A 24,976-nucleotide genomic window follows, 5' to 3' on the forward strand; every position below is an offset into this window, starting at 1 on the left:
TAGGAGGAGATATAGGGAGGTTATATGGAGTAATAGGAGGAGATATAGGGAGGTTATATGGAGTAATAGGAGGAGATATAGGGAGGTTATATGGAGTAATAGGAGGAGATATAGGGGGTTATATGGAGTAATAGGAGCAGATATAGGGAGGTTATATGGAGTAATAGGAGGAGATATAGGGAGGTTATATGGAGTAATAGGAGGAGATATAGGGAGGTTATATGGAGTAATAGGAGGAGATATAGGGAGGTTATATGGAGTAATAGGAGGAGATATAGGGAGATTATATGGAGTAATAGGAGGAGATATAGGAAGGTTATATGGAGTAATAGGAGGAGATATAGGGGGTTATATGGAGTAATAGGAGCAGATATAGGGAGGTTATATGGAGTAATAGGAGGAGATATAGGGAGGTTATATGGAGTAATAGGAGGAGATATAGGGAGGTTATATGGAGTAATAGGAGGAGATATAGGGAGGTTATATGGAGTAATAGGAGGAGATATAGGGAGGTTATATGGAGTAATAGGAGGAGATATAGGGAGGTTATATGGAGTAATAGGAGGAGATATAGGGAGTTATATGGAGTAATAGGAGGAGATATAGGGAGGTTATATGGAGTAATAGGAGGAGATATAGGGAGGTTATATGGAGTAATAGGAGGAGATATAGGGAGGTTATATGGAGTAATAGGAGGAGATATAGGGAGGTTATATGGAGTAATAGGAGGAGATATAGGGAGGTTATATGGAGTAATAGGAGGAGATATAGGGAGGTTATATGGAGTAATAGGAGGAGATATAGGGAGGTTATATGGAGTAAAAGAAGGAGATATAGGGAGGTTATATGGAGTAATAGGAGGAGATATAGGGAAGTTATATGGAGTAATAGGAGGAGATATAGGGGGGTTATATGGAGTAATAGGAGGAGATATAGGGAGGTTATATGGAGTAATAGGAGGAGATATAGGGAGGTTATATGGAGTAATAGGAGGAGATATAGGGAGGTTATATGGAGTAATAGGAGGAGATATAGGGGTTATATGGAGTAATAGGAGCAGATATAGGGAGGTTATATGGAGTAATAGGAGGAGATATAGGGAGGTTATATGGAGTAATAGGAGGAGATATAGGGAGGTTATATGGAGTAATAGGAGGAGATATAGGGAGGTTATATGGAGTAATAGGAGGAGATATAGGGAGGTTATATGGAGTAATAGGAGGAGATATAGGGAGGTTATATGGAGTAAAAGAAGGAGATATAGGGAGGTTATATGGAGTAATAGGAGGAGATATAGGGAAGTTATATGGAGTAATAGGAGGAGATATAGGGGGGTTATATGGAGTAATAGGAGGAGATATAGGGAGGTTATATGGAGTAATAGGAGGAGATATAGGGAGGTTATATGGAGTAATAGGAGGAGATATAGGGAGGTTATATGGAGTAATAGGAGGAGATATAGGGGGTTATATGGAGTAATAGGAGCAGATATAGGGAGGTTTATGGAGTAATAGGAGGAGATATAGGGAGGTTATATGGAGTAATAGGAGGAGATATAGGGAGGTTATATGGAGTAATAGGAGGAGATATAGGGAGGTTATATGGAGTAATAGGAGGAGATATAGGGAGATTATATGGAGTAATAGGAGGAGATATAGGAAGGTTATATGGAGTAATAGGAGGAGATATAGGGGGTTATATGGAGTAATAGGAGCAGATATAGGGAGGTTATATGGAGTAATAGGAGGAGATATAGGGAGGTTATATGGAGTAATAGGAGGAGATATAGGGAGGTTATATGGAGTAATAGGAGGAGATATAGGGAGGTTATATGGAGTAATAGGAGGAGATATAGGGAGGTTATATGGAGTAATAGGAGGAGATATAGGGAGGTTATATGGAGTAACAGAAGGAGATATAGGGAGATTATATGGAGTAATAGGAGGAGATATAGGGGAGGTTATATGGAGTAATAGGAGGAGATATAGGGAGGTTATATGGAGTAATAGGAGGAGATATAGGGGAGGTTATATGGAGTAATAGGAGAAGATATAGGGAGGTTATATGGAGTAATAGGAGGAGATATAGGGAGGTTATATGGAGTAATAGGAGGAGATATAGGAGGTTATATGGAGTAATAGGAGGAGATATAGGGGTTATATGGAGTAATAGGAGGAGATATAGGGAGGTTATATGGAGTAATAGGAGGAGATATAGGGAGATTATATGGAGTAATAGGAGGAGATATAGGGAGGTTATATGGAGTAATAGGAGGAGATATAGGGAGGTTATATGGAGTAATAGGAGGAGATATAGGAGGTTATATGGAGTAATAGGAGGAGATATAGGGGTTATATGGAGTAATAGGAGGAGATATAGGGAGGTTATATGGAGTAATAGGAGGAGATATAGGGAGATTATATGGAGTAATAGGAGGAGATATAGGGGAGGTTATATGGAGTAATAGGAGAAGATATAGGGAGGTTATATGGAGTAATAGGAGGATATAGGGAGGTTATATGGAGTAATAGGAGGAGATATAGGGAGGTTATATGGAGTAATAGGAGGAGATATAGGGAGATTATATGGAGTAATAGGAGGAGATATAGGGAGGTTATATGGAGTAATAGGAGGAGATATAGGGAGGTATATGGAGTAATAGGAGGAGATATAGGGAGGTTATATGGAGTAATAGGAGGAGATATAGGGAGGTTATATGGAGTAATAGGAGGAGATATGGGGGTTATATGAGTAATAGGAGGAGATATAGGGAGGTATGGAGTAAACGGAGGAGATATAGGGAGGTTATATGGAGTAATAGGAGGAGATATAGGGGAGGTTATATGGAGTAATAGGAGGAGATATAGGGAGGTTATATGGAGTAATAGGAGGAGATATAGGGAGGTTATATGGAGTAATAGGAGGAGATATAGGGAGGTTATATGGAGTAATAGGAGGAGATATAGGGAGGTTATATGGAGTAATAGGAGGAGATATAGGGAGGTTATATGGAGTAATAGGAGGAGATATAGGGGGTTATATGGAGTAATAGGAGGAGATATAGGGAGGTTATATGGAGTAATAGGAGGAGATATAGGGGAGGTTATTTGGAGTAATAGGAAGAGATATAGAGAGGTTATATAGAGTATAGGAGGAGATATAGGGGAGGTTATATGGAGTAATAGGAGGAGATATAGGGAGGTTATATGGAGTAATAGGAGGAGATATAGGGAGGTTATATGGAGTAATAGGAGGAGATATAGGGGAGGTTATATGGAGTAATAGGAGGAGATATAGGGAGGCTATATGGAGTAATAGGAGGAGCTATAGGGAGGTTATATGGAGTAATAGGAAGAGATATAGAGAGGTTATATGGAGTAATAGGAGGAGATATAGGGGAGGTTATATGGAGTAATAGGAGGAGATATAGGGAGGTTATATGGAGTAATAGGAGGAGATATAGGGAGGTTATATGGAGTAATAGGAGGAGATATAGGGGAGGTTATATGGAGTAATAGGAGGAGATATAGGAGGGAGGTTATATGGAGTAATAGCAGGAGATATAGGGAGGTTATATGGAGTAATAGGAGGAGATATAGGGAGGTTATATGGAGTAATAGGAGGAGATATAGGGGAGGTTATATGGAGTATAGGAGGAGATATAGGGAGGTTATATGGAGTAATAGGAGGAGATATAGGGAGGTTATATGGAGTAATAGGAAGAGATATAGGGAGGTTATATGGAGTAATAGGAGGATATATAGGGAGGTTATATGGAGTAATAGGAGGAGATATAGGGGAGGTTATATGGAGTAATAGGAGGAGATATAGGGAGGTTATATGGAGTAATAGGAGGAGATATAGGGAGGTTATATGGAGTAATAGGAGGAGATATAGGGAGGTTATATGGAGTAATAGGAGGAGATATAGGGAGATTATATGGAGTAATAGGAGGAGATATAGGGGAGGTTATATGGAGTAATAGGAGGAGATATAGGGAGGTTATATGGAGTAATAGGAGGAGATATAGGGAGGTTATATGGAGTAATAGGAGGAGATATAGGGAGGTTATATGGAGTAATAGGAGGAGATATACGGGGGTTATATGGAGTAATAGGAGGAGATATAGGGAGGTTATATGGAGTAATAGGAGGAGATATAGGGAGGTTATATGGAGTAATAGGAGAGTATAGGGAGATTATATGGAGTAATAGGAAGAGATATAGAGAGGTTATATGGAGTAATAGGAGGAGATATAGGGAGGTTATATGGAGTAATAGGAGGAGATATAGGGAGGTTATATGGAGTAATAGGAGGAGATATAGGGAGGTTATATGGAGTAATAGGAGGAGATATAGGGGAGGTTATATGGAGTAATAGGAGGAGATATAGGGAGGTTATATGGAGTAATAGGAGGAGCTATAGGGAGGTTATATGGAGTAATAGGAAGAGATATAGAGAGGTTATATGGAGTAATAGGAGGAGATATAGGGGAGGTTATATGGAGTAATAGGAGGAGATATAGGGAGGTTATATGGAGTAATAGGAGGAGATATAGGGAGGTTATATGGAGTAATAGGAGGAGATATAGGGGAGGTTATATGGAGTAATAGGAGGAGATATAGGGAGGTTATATGGAGTAATAGCAGGAGATATAGGGAGGTTATATGGAGTAATAGGAGGAGATATAGGGAGGTTATATGGAGTAATAGGAGGAGATATAGGGGAGGTATATGGAGTAATAGGAGGAGATATAGGGAGGTTATATGGAGTAATAGGAGGAGATATAGGGAGGTTATTATGGAGTAATAGGAAGAGATATAGGGAGGTTATATGGAGTAATAGGAGGGGATATAGGGAGGTTATATGGAGTAATAGGAGAAGATATTGGGAGGTTATATGGAGTAATAGGAAGAGATATAGGGAGGTTATATGGAGTAATAGGAGGAGATATAGGGAGGTTATATGGAGCAATAGGAGGAGATATAGGGAAGTTATATGGGGTAATAGGAGGAGATATAGGGAGGTTATATGGAGTAATAGGAGGAAAAATAGGGAGGTTATATGGAGTAATAGGAGGAGTATAGGGAGGTTATATGGAGTAATAGGAGGAGATATAGGGAGGTTATATAGAGTAACAGGAGGAGATATAGGGAGGTTATATGGAGTAATAGGAGGAGATATAGGAGGTTATATGGAGTAATAGGAGGAGAAATAGGGAGGTTATATGGAGTAATAGGAGGAGATATAGAGAGGTTATATAGAGTAATAGGAGGAGAAATAGGGAGGTTATATGGAGTAATAGAAGGAGATATAGGGAGGTTATATGGAGTAATAGGAGATATAGGGAGGTTATATAGAGTAATAGGAGGAGATATAGGGGAGTTATATGGAGTAATAGGAGGAGATATAGGGAGGATATATGGAGTAATAGGAGGAGATATAGGGAGGTTATATGGAGTAATAGGAGGAGAAATAGGGAGGTTATATGGAGTAATAGGAGGAGATATAGAGAGGTTATATGGAGTAATAGGAGGAGAAATAGGGAGGTTATATGGAGTAATAGGAGGAGATATAGGAGGTTATATAGAGTAATAGGAGGAGATATAGGGGAGGTTATATGGAGTAATAGGATGAGATATAGGGAGGATATACGGAGTAATAGGAGGAGATATAGGGCGGTTATATAGAGTAATAGGAGGAGATATAGGGGAGGTTATATGGAGTAATAGGAGGAGATATAGGGAGGATATATGGAGTAATAGGAGGAGATATAGGGAGGTTATATGGAGTAATAGGAGGAGAAATAGGAGGTTATATGGAGTAATAGGAGGAGATATAGAGGTTATATGGAGTAATAGGAGGAGATATAGGGAGTTATATGAGTAATAGGATGAGATATAGGGAGGATATATGGAGTAATAGGAGGAGATATAGGGAGGTTATATAGAGTAATAGGAGGAGACATAGGGGAGGTTATATGGAGTAATAGGAGGAGATATAGGGAGGGTATATGGAGTAATAGGAGGAGATATAGAAAGGTTATATGGAGTAATAGGAGGAGAAATAGGGAGGTTATATGGAGTAATAGGAGGAGATATAGGGAGGTTATATAGAGTAATAGGAGGAGATATAGGGGAGGTTATATGGAGTAATAGGAGGAGATATAGGGAGGATATATGGAGTAATAGGAGGAGATATAGGGAGGTTATATGGAGTAATAGGAGGAGATATAGGGGAGGTTATATGGAGTAATAGGAGGAGATTAGGGGAGGTTATATGGAGTAATAGGAGAAGATAGGGAGGTTATATGGAGTAATAGGAGGAGATATAGAGAGGTTATATGGAGTAATAGGAGGAGAAATAGGGAGGTTATATGGAGTAATAGGAGGAGATATAGGCGAGGTTATATAGAATAATAGGAGGAGATATAGGGGAGGTTATATGGAGTAATAGGAGGAGATATAGGGAGGTTATATGGAGTAATAGGAGGAGATATAGGGAGGTTCTATGGAGTAATAGGAGGAGATATAGGGAGGTTATATGGAGTAATAGGAGGAGATATAGGGGAGGTTATATGGAGTAATAGGAGGAGATATAGGGAGGATATATGGAGTAATAGAGGAAATATAGGGAGGTTATATGGAGTAATAGGAGGAGATATAGGGAGGTTATATGGAGTAATAGGAGATATAGGAAGGTTATATGGAGTAATAGGAGGAGATATAGAGAGGTTATATGGAGTAATAGGAGGAGAAATAGGGAGGTTATATGGAGTAATAGGAGGAGATATAGGGAGGTTATATAGAGTAATAGGAGGAGATATAGGGGAGGTTATATGGAGTAATAGGAGGAGATATAGGGAGGTTATATGGAGTAATAGGAGGAGATATAGGGAGGTTATATGGAGTAATAGGAGGAGATATAGGGGAGGTTATATGGAGTAATAGGAGGAGATATAGGGAGGATATATGGAGTAATAGGAGGAAATATAGGGAGGTTATATGGAGTAATAGGAGGAGATATAGGGAGGTTATATGGAGTAATAGGAGGAGATATAGGGAGGTTATATGGAGTAATAGAAGGAGATATAGGGGAGGTTATATGGAGTAATAGGAGATATAGGGAGGTTATATAGAGTAATAGGAGGAGATATAGGGGAGTTTATATGGAGTAATAGGAGGAGATATAGGGAGGATATATGGAGTAATTGGAGGAGATATAGGGAGGTTATATGGAGTAATAGGAGGAGAAATAGGGAGGTTATATGGAGTAATAGGAGGAGATATAGAGAGGTTATATGGAGTAATAGGAGGAGAAATAGGGAGGTTATATGGAGTAATAGGAGGAGATATAGGGAGGTTATATAGAGTAATAGGAGGAGATATAGGGGAGGTTATATGGAGTAATAGGATGAGATATAGGGAGGATATACGGAGTAATAGGAGGAGATATAGGGCGGTTATATAGATTAATAGGAGGAGATATAGGGGAGGTTATATGGAGTAATAGGAGGAGATATAGGGAGGATATATGGAGTAATAGGAGGAGATATAGGGAGGTTATATGGAGTAATAGGAGGAGAAATAGGGAGGTTATATGGAGTAATAGGAGGAGATATAGAGAGGTTATATGGAGTAATAGGAGGAGATATAGGGAGGTTATATAGAGTAATAGGAGGAGATATAGGGGAGGTTATATGGAGTAATAGGATGAGATATAGGGAGGATATATGGAGTAATAGGAGGAGATATAGGGAGGTTATATAGAGTAATAGGAGGAGATATAGGGGAGGTTATATGGAGTAATAGGAGGAGATATAGGGAGGGTATATGGAGTAATAGGAGGAGATCTAGAAAGGTTATATGGAGTAATAGGAGGAGAAATAGGGAGGTTATATGGAGTAATAGGAGGAGATATAGGGAGGTTATATAGAGTAATAGGAGGAGATATAGGGGAGGTTATATGGAGTAATAGGAGGAGATATAGGGAGGATATATGGAGTAATAGGAGGAGATATAGGGAGGTTATATGGAGTAATAGGAGGAGATATAGGGGAGGTTATATGGAGTAATAGGAGGAGATATAGGGGAGGTTATATGGAGTAATAGGAGAAGATAGGGAGGTTATATGGAGTAATAGGAGGAGATATAGAGAGGTTATATGGAGTAATAGGAGGAGAAATAGGGAGGTTATATGGAGTAATAGGAGGAGATATAGGGAGGTTATATAGAATAATAGGAGGAGATATAGGGGAGGTTATATGGAGTAATAGGAGGAGATATAGGGAGGTTATATGGAGTAATAGGAGGAGATATAGGGAGGTTATATGGAGTAATAGGAGGAGATATAGGGAGGTTATATGGAGTAATAGGAGGAGATATAGGGGAGGTTATATGGAGTAATAGGAGGAGATATAGGGAGGATATATGGAGTAATAGGAGGAAATATAGGGAGGTTATATGGAGTAATAGGAGGAGATATAGGGAGGTTATATGGAGTAATAGGAGATATAGGAAGGTTATATGGAGTAATAGGAGGAGATATAGAGAGGTTATATGGAGTAATAGGAGGAGAAATAGGGAGGTTATATGGAGTAATAGGAGGAGATATAGGGAGGTTATATAGAGTAATAGGAGGAGATATAGGGGAGGTTATATGGAGTAATAGGAGGAGATATAGGGAGGTTATATGGAGTAATAGGAGGAGATATAGGGAGGTTATATGGAGTAATAGGAGGAGATATAGGGAGGTTATATGGAGTAATAGGAGGAGATATAGGGGAGGTTATATGGAGTAATAGGAGGAGATATAGGGAGGATATATGGAGTAATAGGAGGAAATATAGGGAGGTTATATGGAGTAATAGGAGGAGATATAGGGAGGTTATATGGAGTAATAGGAGGAGATATAGGGAGGTTATATGGAGTAATAGGAGGAGATATAGGGGAGGTTATATGGAGTAATAGGAGGAGATATAGGGAGGTTATATGGAGTAATAGGAGGAGATATAGGGAGGTTATATGGAGTAATAGGAAGAGATATAGGGAGGTTATATGGAGTAATAGGAGGAGATATAGGGAGGTTTTATGGAGTGATAGGAGGAGATATAGGGAGGTTATATGGAGTAATAGGAGGAGATATAGAGAGGTTATATGGAGCAATAGGAGGAGATATAGGGAAGTTATATGGGGTAATAGGAGGAGATATAGGGAGGTTATATGGAGTAATAGGAGGAAAAATAGGGAGGTTATATGGAGTAATAGGAGGAGATATAGGGAGGTTATATGGAGTAATAGGAGGAGATATAGGGAGGTTATATGGAGTAATAGGAGGAGATATAGGGAGGTTATATAGAGTAATAGGAGGAGATATAGGGGAGGTTATATGGAGTAATAGGAGGAGATATAGGGAGGTTATATGGAGTAATAGGAGGAGAAATAGGGAGGTTATATGGAGTAATAGGAGGAGATATAGAGAGGTTATATGGAGTAATAGGAGGAGAAATAGGGAGGTTATATGGAGTAATAGGAGGAGATATAGGGAGGTGTTATAGAGTAATAGGAGGAGATATAGGGGAGGTTATATGGAGTAATAGGAGGAGATATAGGGAGGATATATGGAGTAATAGGAGGAGATATAGGGAGGTTATATGGAGTAATAGGAGGAGAAATAGGGAGGTTATATGGAGTAATTGGAGGAGATATAGAGAGGTTATATAGAGTAATAGGAGGAGATATAGGGAGATTATATGGAGTAATAGGAGGAGATATAGGGAGGTTATATGGAGTAATAGGAGGAGAAATAGGGAGGTTATATGGAGTAATAGAAGGAGATATAGGGATGTTATATGGAGTAATAGGAGGAGATATAGAGAGGTTATATGGAGTAATAGGAGGAGCTATAGGAATGTTATATGGAGTAATAGGAGGAGATATAGGGAGGTTATATGGAGTAATAGGAGGAGATATAGGGAGGTTATAAGGAGTAGTAGGAGGAGATATAGGAAGGTTATATGGAGTAATAGGAGGAGATATAGAGGAAGTTATATGGAGTAATAGGAGGAGATATAGGGAAGGTTATATGGAATAATAGGAGGAGATATAGGGGGTTATATGTAGTAATAGGAGATATAGGGGAAGTTATATGGAGTAATAGGAGAAGATATAGGGGGTTATATGTAGTAATAGGAGATATAGGGGAGGTTATATGGAGTAATAGGAGGAGTTAGGGTATGTTCACACGTTCCTGATTTCAATCCTTTTTTTTGAGGACTAAAACCGCAGCTCTTGGCAGAAAACGCAGGTGCGTTTTTGTTGCGTTTTTGATGCGGTTTTTTATGCGTTTTTTTATGCAGTTTTCTCTGCAGATTGTCTGTGTTTGACACAAATAAAGCTTTAACTGCAGTGGGGGAAAAAAAAAAAAGAAATGATGTCATTTCCTTGGCCAACCCTTTTCTTCTTCCATCCTCCATTTTGGGACTAAACACCAAAATGAGTGGACGTGTTTTGAATGACAGTGCTCCGCAGAGTGCTGAGCGTAGGCCAGATCACAGCCCACGGATCCAGCTCTATCCAGCTATTTAAGTCTACGTTCACATTTGCGGTCTGCGCCGCAGCGTCGGGCGCCGCAGCGTCGCCGCATGCGTCATGCGCCCCTATATTTAACATGGGGGCGCATGGACATGCGTCGCACTTGCGTTTTGCGCCGCATGCGTCACTGCAGCGCACGCATCCGGGCGCAGAGGACGCAGCAAGTTGCATTTTTGCTGCGTCCAAAATCAATAAAAAAAAGGACGCATGCGGCGCAAAACGCAGCGTTGTGCATGCGTTTTGCTGCGTTTTTGTTTGCGTTGTGTGTTGCGGCGCCGACGCTGCGGCGCACAACGCAAATGTGAACATAGCCTAAGTGCCACGTATTTAAGTGCCACGTATTTAAGTGCCACGTATTTCAGTGCCACGTATTTAAGTGCCACGTATTTAACTGCCACGTATTTAAGTGCCACGTATCACGTATTTCAGTGCCACGTATTTAACTGCCACGTATTTAAGTGCCACGTATCACGTATTTAAGTGCCACGTATTTCAGTGCCACGTATTTAACTGCCACGTATTTCAGTGCCACGTATCACGTATTTAAGTGCCACGTATTTAAGTGCCACGTATCACGTATTTAAGTGCCACGTATCACGTATTTAAGTGCCACGTATCACGTATTTCAGTGCCACGTATTTAAGTGCCACGTATCACGTATTTAAGTGCCACGTATCACGTATTTCAGTGCCACGTATCACGTATTTAAGTGCCACGTATCACGTATTTCAGTGCCACGTATTTAAGTGCCACGTATCACGTGCCACGTATCACACATATATATAACGTATAACACACTGACAGGAGCCATAGTTCCTGTCGGTGTGTCACTGCGCATGCGCGAGCGAGTTTACCGGCGGTCATTGACCCCGGCACTCTCGCTTAACGGCAGTGCTGCGTGGGAAAGTTCAACGCAGCTGTACTGACGTTAACCGAGACGCCGGAGCCATTGAACTCCGGAACAGTACGCGATACACTGCTAGGAGCTTCGCTCCTGGCAGTGTATCGCCGGAGAGCAGCCGATCGGCGTGGGACACTCGTTTTATGGATTCTGCGGACAGGGAGTATGAATTTGATTTTTTATTTTGGGATTTTATCTAGGGGATCGAGGGCTTCGCCTACAAGTGTGCTGTTGGTGAGTATATACTCTGTGTTATATGTTGTATGTACTGTGTGTCATGTATGTGTATTGTGTGTGTTTTGTGTAACTTTACAACTGTGCTAAGTCGCCGGACACAGGGACAACTCTCCCATCCTAATACCGGATGGGAGTAGTAGTCCCACACGGCGACTTAGCACAATGGTGGCACTAGCGTCGCATGGGGACACACACACACACACACACATACACACACACACATACACACACATGCACACACACACACACACACACACATACACACACACACATACACACACACACACATACACACACACACACACACACATACCAAATCAATCACGATCCCCATGCGACGGTATGCCTCCATGTCTCTCCGCCCACGCACTTCCGGCCGCTTCCCCGCACTTCCTGCTGCAGCGGTTCTGCACCACAAACCGCAATAAAACCCGCAGATATATTTTTGATCTGCGGGTTTTACTGCGGGTTTGACCTCACAATGGAGGTCTATGGGTGCAGAACCGCTGCTGTTTCGGACAAAGAAGTGACATGCTCCTTCTTTTTTCCCGCAGCTATTCAGTGCGGCTTTTTTTTTGGAAATTCAGGATCGTGTGCACAGTGGTTCCCGTTTTCCATAGGGTACATTGTACTGTACCCTGCATGGAAATAAGCTGCGGAACCGCAGCGGCAAAACCGCTGCGGTTCCGCAGTAAAAAACGCACTGTGTGAACATGGCCTTAGAGAATCATAGAATGATAGAGTTGGAAGGGACCTCCTGGGTCATCTGGTCCAACCCCCTGCTCAACGCAGGATTCACTAAATCATCCCAGACAGATGTCTGTCCAGCCTCTGTTTGAAAACTTCCATGGAAGGAGAACTCACCACCTCTCCTGGTAGCCTGCTCCACTCATTGATCACCCTAACTGTCAAAAAGTTTTTTCTAATATCTAATCTGTGTCTCCTCCCATTCAGATTCATCCCATTGCTTCTAGTCTTTCCTTGTGCAAATGAGAATAAAGATGATCCTTCTACAATGTGACAGCCCTTGAGATATTTGTAGACAGCTATTAAGTCTCAGTCTTCTTTTCTGCAAGCTAAACATTCCCAAATCCTGCAACCATTCCTCATATGACATGGTTTGCAGACCGGTCACCATTCTGGTCGCTCTTCTCTGAACTTGCTCCAGTTTGTTGATGTCTTTTTTAAAATGTGGTGCCCAAAACTGGACACAGTATTCCAGTTGAGGTCTGACCAAAGAGGAGTAGAGGGCAATAATGACTTCGCGTGATCTAGACTGTATGCTTCTGTTAATACATCCCAGAATTGCATTTGCCTTTTTTGCTGCTGCATCACACTGTTCACTCATGTACAGTTTATGATCTATTAGTATACCCAAGTCTTTTTCACATGTGCTGTTGCTTAGCCCTATGCCTCCCATTCTGTAAATGCTTTTTTCATTTTTATTCCCCAGATATAGTACTTTGAGGAGGTTATATGGAGTAGTAGGAGGAGATATAGGGGAGGTTATATGTAGTAATAGAAGGAGATATAGGTAGGTTATATGGAGTAGAGGAGATATTGGGGAGGTTATATGGAGTAATAGGAGGAGATATAGGGGAGGTTATGTGGAGTAATAGGAGATATAGGGAGGTTATATGGAGTAATAGGAGGAGATATAGGGAGGCTATATGGAGTATTAGGAGGAGATATATTGGGGAGGTTATATGAAGTAAAAGGAGGAGGTGTAGGGAGGTTATATGGAGTAATAGGAGGAGATATAGGGAGGTTATATGGAGTAATAGGAGGAGATATAGGGAGGTTATATGGAGTAATAGGAGGAGATATAGGGGATGTTATATGGAGTAATAGGAGGAAATATAGGGAGGTTACATGGGGTATTAGAAGGAGATATAGGGGAGGTTATATGGAGTAATAGGAGGAGATATAGGGGAGGTTATAGGCTATGTGCACACGTAGGAAATGTGGTGCAGAATTTTCTGCACTAAATCTGTATCTCCTGGTGGAATCCGCAACTGCGTTTTTGATGCATTTTTTGCACGGTTTTGATGCGTTTTTTGCACAGTTTTGATGCGTTTTTTGTGCGGTTTTTATGCAGTTTTTACCACTGCGGATTTCTATTAATGGAGGGGTGCAGAAAAGCTGCAGAAATGCACAAAAGAAGTGACATGCACTTCTTTGAAATCTGCAGCGTTTCTGCGTGGATTTTTCTGCACCATGTGCACAACTTTTTTTTTTTTTTACATTGATTTACATTGTACTGTAAATCACAGTGCAGTTCTGCAGCGTTTCTGCAGCAGAAAAAAACGCTGCAGATCTGCACTAAATCTGCATCGTGTGCACACAGCCATATGGTGTAATAGGAGGAGAAATTGGGAGGTAAACATAATTTACTTAAAGGACCAGTCCAGTGGGGGTTTTTTTATTGCCCTTTCCGTTAGCTAATAACTAAAGTGTGTAGAGCGTTTTTATTAAAATAGTTAGCCATCGTAGTCTTCTGCATCATGTGCCCACAATTTTGACCAGACCCGCAAAGACACTGTCCCCTGTAACACTTTCTCAATGGGAGAAATGCCAGTTCATTTTCCCATGCTCCAGAGTTCAACGCGGGTCAGGCTGTGAGGGAGCGCAGCTTCAGTGACATCAGCGCTAGTAACTAAAGCTCCGCTCCCAGCATCTCATTCATTAATCAGTGGTTTACAGCCGGGGCGGTCGCATCTTGGCACCGTCCTGGTTGTAAACTGTATATCCCCCAGATATGGATTACAGCATGGGACACATCAACGGAGTATATTGGTTGGTATATGGGTATATTGTTGGTTTATTATTTTGCTTATTACAGGAGATCAAGGGCGTCAAGGAATTAAGAGTACAATAAAGATGGCAAACTGTGTTGTGTTTGATTTCATTAAAATACTTTATTCTGGCTGTGTCTTTATTTAACCCCTTAACAACTATTGGATTAGTAATGGATAGGTGTCACACCTCTCCATTACTAAGCAGGGCTTGATGTCACCTTACAATACAAAGGTGATATTAACCCCCAAACTATTACCCCAGTGCTGATGTTTTAGCCAGGGGGCCCAATATCCATGGTCCCTTCCTAGGCTATTAATATCAGCCCGGAGCTGTCTGCATAGCTTTTGCTGGTTATTAATTATGAGGGGACCCCACATAATTTTTTTTGGGCTCCCCCATTTTAATAGCCAGTAAAGGCTAAGTATACAGCAGTGAGCTGATATTAATAGCCTGGGAAGCTCCATGTGCATTACCCCCTTCCCAGGCTATAAACATCTGCCCCCAGTAGCAGGCTTTCCCTCTGTTTTTTGTTTCATAAAATAATCTTTTATTAATTACATACATGTCCCCTAATTTGCACACACACTGTACTAATTGTATTTGTCACTGACATCTATATAACTAACAATTCTATATGTATTTACTGTATGTAATCCGTCTATTCTATCCTGTCGGCTCCTGCAGCGATTTTACTGAAGCCGACAAATGAATTACCGGCTTTTCTTCTATCTATCTCTCTATGAAAAATAAATACATATATATATATATATATATATATATATATATGTCACTGACATACATACAGATCTGGCAATGTTTTGAATAAAATGTAAATTGTCCTTTTATAGTCTATAAACTTCTGACAACATGTCTCCAAATTTCCAAGCAATAATTTTTTTTTGTGACAAAGAAGAATGGTCAAAATTAAAAACAAACAGTGCTTTCAGACCTCAAATAATGAAAAGAAAACAAGTTCATAAGCAACTGTAATGACCAGAGGTCCGAATAAGATCCAGTGAGTCACAAACCAAGACTAAGGCAGAAATCTCCAAACGGTATTTACTGAAAGGCAAAATAATAAAGGTAATATGGAGAATATTAAAGTAGATGCACCCCAAAGATACACCAGCTCAGCATCAGCTGAAATCACTGTGCCTCTCCAAGGTCTCCTGAGAACTGTATGCTACAAAAGACTAGTAAGAAATTTACCTAACAAGGAAACTAAAACAGGAACAAGTGTAAATTGATTGTAATGTTATAAAGGGAGTCCCTGGAACGGCACACTGAGTATAACTTACACAACTCTAATATTAGATACACCTCTAAAGTAACAATTAAACACTCTGCGCAGGGATACCCGTGTATCTATGACTATTGGTACCGTATCCTGAGATAGATCTCCTCTCAGGTAAGAATCCGCACAGGCTGCAGCCCAGTCTATATCTTCAGCACCAATAAGTTACAGCAAGCTCCTCTTGTCTGATCGGCGGATGCCGAGCCCAAACGCCGGGGACTTAGTTAGTGGCCTCACGATATTGTCTCTTCTTCTGTAGCTTCTAGGAATGCTTCCACGACAACCCGTCAGTCTCTGTATCAGCAATCGGTCAGACTTGTTTCTCCAATCAATGCACAGGGAATCACAGACTCTCAAACACGTAGTGGGTCTTTAGTCAAGTCTCAGTCTTTTTAGATAATGGATTAGCTCTTCTTCAGAATACGCTGGCAACGAAGTCTCTCAAAGGTTAACAAAAGATTGGCTCTTCTCCAGGGGAACGTTAGCAAGACTAAGTCTCTCCACAGCTTCTTTTCTCTACACACTCGCAGTAAAGTCCACACACTGACTCCTTGCAATATCACCGCAGCTTCTGTCTTCTCTTCCCGCACTTTTTCTCTCACTTCCTTGTTTCATTTTTACACAGAAGACACCAGACCCCACCCACCAGCCCAGATTGTCTCCGGGATTCTGGCAGTATCAGAATTTGTCCCTTGCTGCAGCAGGCAGAAACCACAGGGTCCTAGTGCTCTCTCAGTGTGACTACAGTTCACCCTCTTACATGCCACCCCACTAGAGGTTGGCGTCCTCGACACACCTTCCCACTCAAATTCATCCTGAGCATATCGCTGAGGCGGTATTCCTGCCGTAGATCGTGTAGTTCTCCTGAGTCCTACATCAACAGGTGCAACCCTAGAGGGAGCTAAAGTCTCTTCCGTGATCGTGTTAGTGGGCGCAAGTGGAGTTGCCTCCTTCCGCGGCTCGATGTTCCGCGATACAGCGTCAGGACCAAGCAGTTGACCTGATGCGCTCTCCTCAACAGCATCCGCCACATTCTCAACATTCTCATCACACGAGGCAAGATTGGTCACAGGGGGCAAATAAGCAGGCGCAGGAATAAGCACACCATCAAACTCAAGATCATTCAGAGTTCCCGCCCCTTGGGACATGGCCTCTGGCTCTGGGGGAATAGGCGCCGAATCTTCAAACCAGCACCGTTGTAGCATGTTACGGTGCAAATTACGGGTTGGCCCCCCTGTCCCCACCGGTTCAACTTCGTACACTGGAATCTCAGGATTCACTTGTTTTTTTATCAGATATGGTATCGCCTCCCATCGGTCACTCAGCTTTCCTGACCGTCGCTTTGTCCTCACCAACACTCTGTCTCCCGGAGAGAACAATTCTGTTTGCACGGGTCGCGTGTCCCTATGAACCACCTGGCGAAGACGGTCGCCCACCACCTGATGCACCACCCTTAACCGTCGCCGATGTTCTCGTACCCACTCGGATGCAGTCCGGGGGGGAACGGAGGAGGGATCTGGCATGTTCAAATCCTCAATGTCTCGGCCAGGTCTGCCAAACATCAACATGTGTGGCGAGTAACCAGTAGTACTGTGCACCCTGTTATTGTAAGCCCACATCAATTCGGGGAGATACTCAGGCCAGCATGTCTGTTGCTGACTCTCTAAGGACCGCAACATTTGCAACAAGGTCCGATTAAAACGCTCACATGCCCCGTTACCCTGAGGGTGGTAAGGCGTTGTTCTCGACTGCTCGATACCATAGAGCTGGTGCAACTCTTTCATCAGCGTCCCCTGAAAGCAGGCCCCTTGATCTGAATGTATTCTCTGCGGACACCCGAACACTTGGAAGAAATGTCGGCACACTGCCTCAGCCGCCGACTTGGCCGTCTGATCTCTTGTCGGCACCGCTACAGCATACTTGGTAAAGTGATCTGTCATCACCAGGCAATAGGAGTACCCTGACGTAGAGTACCCTATCAACACGTAGTCAATCATGAGTAGCTCCAGCGGAGCTGAAGTTTTCATAGATTGTGTGGGAGCCCGCTGCTCAGGGCTTTTGTTGAGCCCACAAATTCGGCACTGCCGACACGCGTCGGCCACCATCCCTCCCAACTCAGGGCAGTAGAGGACTCGCTGCAACCACTGGAGTGTCTTTTCACTTCCAAAATGGGCCCCCTTCTCATGCGCCTCACGAGCGACCACTGGACCCATCCCCACAGGGATTATCAGTTGGTACCGATGCTGCAGCTCCGATGGCAGGTACACCTTACGATACAAAAGACCTTGTTCCACACACAATTTATCCCATTGTCGAAGGAGTTTCATTCCTTCCATGGACAACTGAGCCTTGTCCTCTGCACTGGGCCAGGCCTTGTTTTGTACCCAACGGCGCACAAGTGCAACGTCCGGACACTCATCCTGGACTCTTATCCAATCTGAGGATGTTTTACCCAGGACACAGGGCATCCCGGTGGCCACCCCACTTGAGTGTACCACACTTTGGAAGATAGGTATCTGCCCCAAAACTGGAGTTTCAGTGTCCTCCAGTTGTTCGTCAACATCTTCCCCTGATGACCCAAGGGGCACTCTTGAGTCTTGACAATGCATCTGCATTGCCGTTTTCTCGACCAGAACGAAATTTAATGCGGTAATTGAACTTGGCTAGTCTGGCGACCCACCGCTGCTCCAACGCCCCAAGTTTTGCATTCTCTAAGTGAGCTAGCGGGTTGTTATCTGTCATGACTAGCACCTCCGCTCCTGTTAGATACTCGGCGAAGCGTTCTGTCATTGCCCACACCAGGGCCAGCAATTCCAGCCGGAATGAGCTGTAGTTAGCCGGATTTCGCTCGGAGTCTCTTAAAGATCTGCTACCATAAGAAATCACTCGCTCTCGGCCGTCCTGCACCTGTGCTAGCACTGCCCCCAACCCATGAAGACTACCATCGGTATACAACAAAAAAGGGGTGTCAAACCGGGCGTAGGCCAGCAATGGGGCACTCGTTAGGGCGGTTTTCACTTCATCAAATGCCTTTTTCTGTAGGGGCCCCCATGGGATGGGGCGATTTCGAGGACCCAGCGCTGTCCCTCTCAAAAGTTCATTCAAGGGACTCACCACTTGTGAGAATTTAGGCACAAACCGCCGATAGTATCCTGCTAGACCCAGGAAGGCCCGCACTTCTCGCAAGTCACAAGGAGGTGGCCACTCTTGTACCGCCTTGATCTTACTGTCTAAAGGTAGTACCCCGTCCGGGGTCACCAAATGCCCCAAATATTCAATCTGGTTTCGTAACAGTTGACATTTTTTTGGCTTTATTTTCAGGCCGTAGCTCTTGAGCCGCCGGAGAACTTGACGCAGCTTCTCCAGATGATCTTCAAATGAGGTTCCGAACACCACAATGTCGTCTAGATATATCAAGACTGATTCAAAATTTAGATCGCCCAAGCAATGTTCCATCAGGTGTTGGAAGGTTCCCGGGGCGGTAGCGAGGCCAAAGGGCATCCGGTTGAACTCGAAGAGCCCCATTGGCAAGACAAACGCCGTCTTGGCCCGATCTTTTTCAGCCATTGGGACCTGCCAGTACCCGCTTGCCAAATCCAACGTTGAGAAATACTTGGCCCGACCCAGGGCCGACAGGGATTCTTCAATACGGGGTAAAGGATATGCGTCCCGTACGGTGTGGGCGTTCAATTTTCGATAGTCCACACAAAATCGGAGTGTCCCATCCTTCTTGCGGACCAAGACTACAGGAGCCGCCCAGGGACTCCGGCTCTCTTGGATCACTTGGTTGTCCAGCATACTGGCCACCATGCTCTTCACCTCTTGATAAAGCGCTGGAGGAATTTGCCGATATCTTTCTCTAATGGGTGGAGTATCCCCCGTTGGAATCTCATGCTCAATCATCTGGGTACACCCGAAATCCTCTCCATGTCGGGAAAAGGTCTCTTGATGTTCCCACAAAACTCTCTCCAACTGCTCCAACTGCGCGGGAGTCAGCTTCTCCCGATCCACTCCCATCTGTTCCATGATCACATGACCATTCCATTCCTCCGTAGGAGGCTCAGCCCGGCCTACCTCGACCGCAAAGGTCCAGGATGACTGTTGGTCTGGTCGCAGTTCGAATCCGGCATTTTCCGGCACCTTTTCTGCCGGCACGAACAGTTCAGCCAGTATGGTTCCAGCAGGAATTGCAACAGCTTCATCTAAAACATTGATGCATCGGACCGGCACTCGTCCATTCTTCACAATCGCCAGAGACCGGGCCACATGTACCTTGGCGAATGAGGAACCCTCTCGGACGGGTTCAAGTAGCACTTCAAGCCCATTCAATCTCTGTGCAGCTCCCACAGGCAGCATTAAGAGTTCCTCTTGTCTTGGTCCCAGCAGGATCGGGGCCCTCGATGGCACTCGGACCCGGCCCACCCGGCCGCCTGGGACCGCACTTTTCAGCAAGTCGCAACTCAGCACTAGACGGTGTAGAATTCTCTGTGTGGGTCGGTGTCTTGTCGCACGGGCCCAGTATCGGGGTCCTTCACTGGCATACATCTGGTGATTCAAGTCTCGCAGCACGTTCATTCCGAGCGTCACTTCCATCCCTCTTCTAGGGGGGTGATCCACCAGTACTACCCCTTTCTGCCCCAGCTCTTGACCAAACATTTTTAGTTGCATCCACACGATTCCCTTGACTGACAGTTGACCATTATTTGCGGCGGTCAGTCGTATCACTCGGCCATCCTCTGGAATCACTAGTCGACTGAAGTATCTCTCATATATTTCTAGTGGCATTATAGTACATTCGGATCCCGTGTCAACCAAGCACCTCATCTTCCGCCCTTCAAATTCTGCTTCTATCACTGGACTACATGCAAACAAATCTTGCTCATTCCGTCGAGGGCTTTGTGTGAGTGGGGCCGCTGCTGCTTGCCCTCTCATGGCAGCGGCCGGAAGTTTAAAGCTGGCGACGGAGTTTCTGGGGCTGCAAGCGTCCGGCAGTAACGAGAGATGTGTCCCTGGCGTCCACACTTCCAGCAGGTGATTGCTCCTCGTGGACGAGGGCTTGACTCATTCTGATAGGACGACCTGGCCGTCCGTGGGGTCACCGTTCCAGGGGGTGGGGCAGGAGGCCCCCGTGAGGGGGTAGAGGCGGGATCAACTGTCAGTTGAGACAATTTCAGCCTCAACTCCTTCACCTCAGCACGCAAAGCTTGTACCACGCTCACCAGCCCCTCTCCCCCTGACCCTGATGACCCACCTTCTTCCAGCTGGGCACTGTTCACTGACCCCTCGGGCACATGGGCAGATTTCTCTTCCCTTTCCACTGCAGCTCGGTAAATCTGCCAGAAGGATAATTCTGGTGCAGCCCGGGCCATTTCCAACAGTTTGTCCCGGAGAAGTCTATTAGCTAAACCGGTGATGAATTGATCCCACAGCAAGCGGTCTACCTCCCGGAACGCTCCCATGGCCCCCTGGTCTAGTCGCTGCATCTCATTCAGCGTCTCTTGCAAGATATTAGAGTACTGCATTAGGGACTCACACTCTCTCTGGGGGCGATTAAAGAATAGGGACCGAAGCTGGGCCACACGTGCTCGGCCCCCCAAACTCCCCTCTAACAGTTCCAAAATCTTTTCTAACGTATCCCTCTCTGATTCTGGGCGCACCATCACCATACGTCTAATATTGCCCTCCAGTGCATTTAATGCCAGCTCAGCGCGTAACGCGGGGGTCAAATTACACATGCGCAGAATACTCCGGATTCTCTCAGCCCAATCTTGCAACGCCATATTGCGCCCGTCGTATTTCGGCATGTGCTGAAGTAAAGCTCCTACAGGCACATACCCTCCCGAAATCGCCGCGGCTGCCAGGGGAACCCCAACCCCCGAGGAGGATGCGGATACAGCGGGGTCATTTCTACCCTCGCCCTCGACAAACACTGGATCCTGCCGACTACGCCAAAAATGTAATGACCAGAGGTCCGAATAAGATCCAGTGAGTCACAAACCAAGACTAAGGCAGAAATCTCCAAACGGTATTTACTGAAAGGCAAAATAATAAAGGTAATATGGAGAATATTAAAGTAGATGCACCCCAAAGATACACCAGCTCAGCATCAGCTGAAATCACTGTGCCTCTCCAAGGTCTCCTGAGAACTGTATGCTACAAAAGACTAGTAAGAAATTTACCTAACAAGGAAACTAAAACAGGAACAAGTGTAAATTGATTGTAATGTTATAAAGGGAGTCCCTGGAACGGCACACTGAGTATAACTTACACAACTCTAATATTAGATACACCTCTGAAGTAACAATTAAACACTCTGCGCAGGGATACCCGGGTATCTATGACTATTGGTACCGTATCCTGAGATAGATCTCCTCTCAGGTAAGAATCCGCACAGGCTGCAGCCCAGTCTATATCTTCAGCGCCAATAAGTTACAGCAAGCTCCTCTTGTCTGATCGGCGGATGCCGAGCCCAAACGCCGGGACTTAGTTAGTGGCCTCACGATATTGTCTCTTCTTCTGTAGCTCCTAGGAATGCTTCCACGACAACCCGTCAGTCTCTGTATCAGCAATCGGTCAGACTTGTTTCTCCAATCAATGCACAGGGAATCACAGACTCTCAAACACGTAGTGGGTCTTTAGTCAAGTCTCAGTCTTTTTAGATAATGGATTAGCTCTTCTTCAGAATACGCTGGCAACAAAGTCTCTCAAAAGTTAACAAAAGATTGGCTCTTCTCCAGGGGAACGTTAGCAGGACTAAGTCTCTCCACAGCTTCTTTTCTCTACACACTCGCAGTAAAGTCCACACACTGACTCCTTGCAATATCACCGCAGCTTCTGTCTTCTCTTCCCGCACTTTTTCTCTCACTTCCTTGTTTCATTTTTACACAGAAGACACCAGACCCCACCCACCAGCCCAGATTGTCTCCGGGATTCTGGCAGTATCAGAATTTGTCCCTTGCTGCAGCAGGCAGAAACCACAGGGTCCTAGTGCTCTCTCAGTGTGACTACAGTTCACCCTCTTACACAACAATACTAATGTTTTAACTCAGGAAGAGTTCAGAAATCAATATTTTATGGAATGACCATGATTTTAATCACAGCTTTCATGCGTCTTGGCATGCTTTCCACCAGTCTTTCACACTGCTTCTGGTTCAAAAATGTAAGCAGTTCTTCTTTGTTTGATGGCTTGTGACTAGCTGTCATCCTCTTGATTACATTCCAGAGGTTTACAATGTGGTTCAGGTCTGGAGATTGGGCTGCCCATGACAACAGGGTTTTGATGTGTCGGTCTTTCAATTTTTGCCAGAGCTGTATATATATATATATATATACATATATATATATATATATATATATATATATATATATATATATATATATATATATATATATATATATATATATATATATAAAATGCACATCTATTCTATGTGTATATATCTATTCTATTCTAACCTGTCAGTGTGATTTCATTGTACGCGCACAGGAAATGGCGGCTCTTCTATCTATCTATCTATCTATCTATCTATCTAGCTAGCTAGCTATCTATCACATATATATATATATATATATATATATATATATATATATATATATGTATATATGCACAAAACATTTTTGGATTCCTATATATATATATATATATATATATATTTATATATACATACATATATATATATATATATATATATATATATATATATATGTGTGTGTGTGTGTGTTTTGATTAATTTTTCCTTTGAAAACGATGTGTAAATGACTGAGAATTGCCATATGTAAAAGCTCATGTTAAAATCGCATTGCAATCGGATAGCAATCCCAAAGCAGTCGGATGTAAATCAGATGCTAGGTGTGAAAATTGCATTGTACTCGCATGACACTCGCATAGCACTCGTCTGTTTTTTGGTCCGGAAATCGGCCTTTTTTTCTCGCATATGGGTATGAGCCCTTAGAACTACGCTCTGATAGGCTTACTTTATACAAAGAACTAACAGTCCACTACAGAGCTCCTGTCCCATGATGCAGAAGGACCAGAGCAGTGCTGGGAATGGCAGAAGACACAGATGGTTTATGTATTTTACTGCAGGCACTGAACTCATATTTTAAGGAAGGAGGGAATTATGTAAACTGCTGGAGTCGTCCTGTAAATGCATAACCGTCTGTTTGTTCAGCCCTTTTTCGGTGTTCCCTTAAATTTGGACCCCACCTATATGACAATTATGGCATCTTGCTTAAAAAACATCCAAAAGTGCCTCAGGTGGGAAAGACACATTAAGACACATGTGCTAAGAGGAGATATTATTTTTGTAGTATTCTGCACAGATTAAATTGTATAACAGAATCTCGATTACTAGTTTCACAAAGTAATATATTGGTGGTTCATGTAATTCCTGGAGCATTTCCCTGGTCCTCATTTTTGGTGATGCTACATTCAGACTTCCATGTCACTTTTAGTGTCACTTTTAATTATCTGTGAATGTCTGTAACTTACCAGAGTCAGAATTGATGGAAGGAATAGCGACAGGCATTGAGACTCCAACTGCTATTGAAGAGACAGGCCAGACTGTATGTTAGGAGATTGTCAGAGGAGACAACAATGGAGCAACAGTAGAATCTTTAGAGCAAAGAGAGATATTGATACAGTTAGGGCATTTATTAGTTTGAATTAGATATCCATGTAGTTACAGTTTGTGCCATGTTTTGTTATGGGGGGTGAGAATAAAATTGGTTGTCTACTTAAAACATGTAATTTCAGATTTACTCCTAATGTATAGAGTTTCCTAAAGTACTTTGATTTTCAAATATGCATTATTTATCTTTCATGGTCCCGAGACTCAGCACCTCCACTTCCAGCCCTCTGCTATACACAGAGCAGAGATTCCTGCATCAGTACATCACCAATAATGTGCATGCAAAAATGGCTGACTGCTCATTTCAATAACCATGCCAGTGCTTTTCACTATCTATGCATTGTCTATAACAGAAAATGTGCTGAATTTGCTATTAAATTCATCCCATGGCATGGAAAGCAGAAACACTAACAGTGAGCCTCAAGCTGCATTGCTATGTATAACAGAATATCTGCCAACTAAAATCATTAATAGTATTTTTTTTACTGCTGTTACAGTCTAAGTTAAAAAAAGAAGCTGATTA

General features: G+C 43.1%; 1 protein-coding gene across 3 annotated transcripts in view; it reads right to left on the reverse strand.

Moving 5' to 3' along the window:
* The window catches only part of MPP2 (MAGUK p55 scaffold protein 2), a 48,861-nt gene that overhangs the window by 20,156 nt on the left and 3,729 nt on the right, over positions 1-24,976 (reverse strand). For all 3 annotated transcript variants that reach the window (XM_077252551.1, XM_077252554.1, XM_077252552.1), the window contains exon 2: positions 24,315-24,437. In XM_077252551.1, coding sequence (XP_077108666.1) covers positions 24,315-24,351 — 37 coding nt within the window. In that variant the 5' untranslated portion in view covers positions 24,352-24,437. The remainder of the gene's footprint in view (positions 1-24,314; positions 24,438-24,976) is intronic.

Source organism: Ranitomeya variabilis, chromosome 4, assembly GCF_051348905.1.
Source record: "Ranitomeya variabilis isolate aRanVar5 chromosome 4, aRanVar5.hap1, whole genome shotgun sequence".
Taxonomy (NCBI): Eukaryota; Metazoa; Chordata; class Amphibia; order Anura; family Dendrobatidae; genus Ranitomeya; species Ranitomeya variabilis.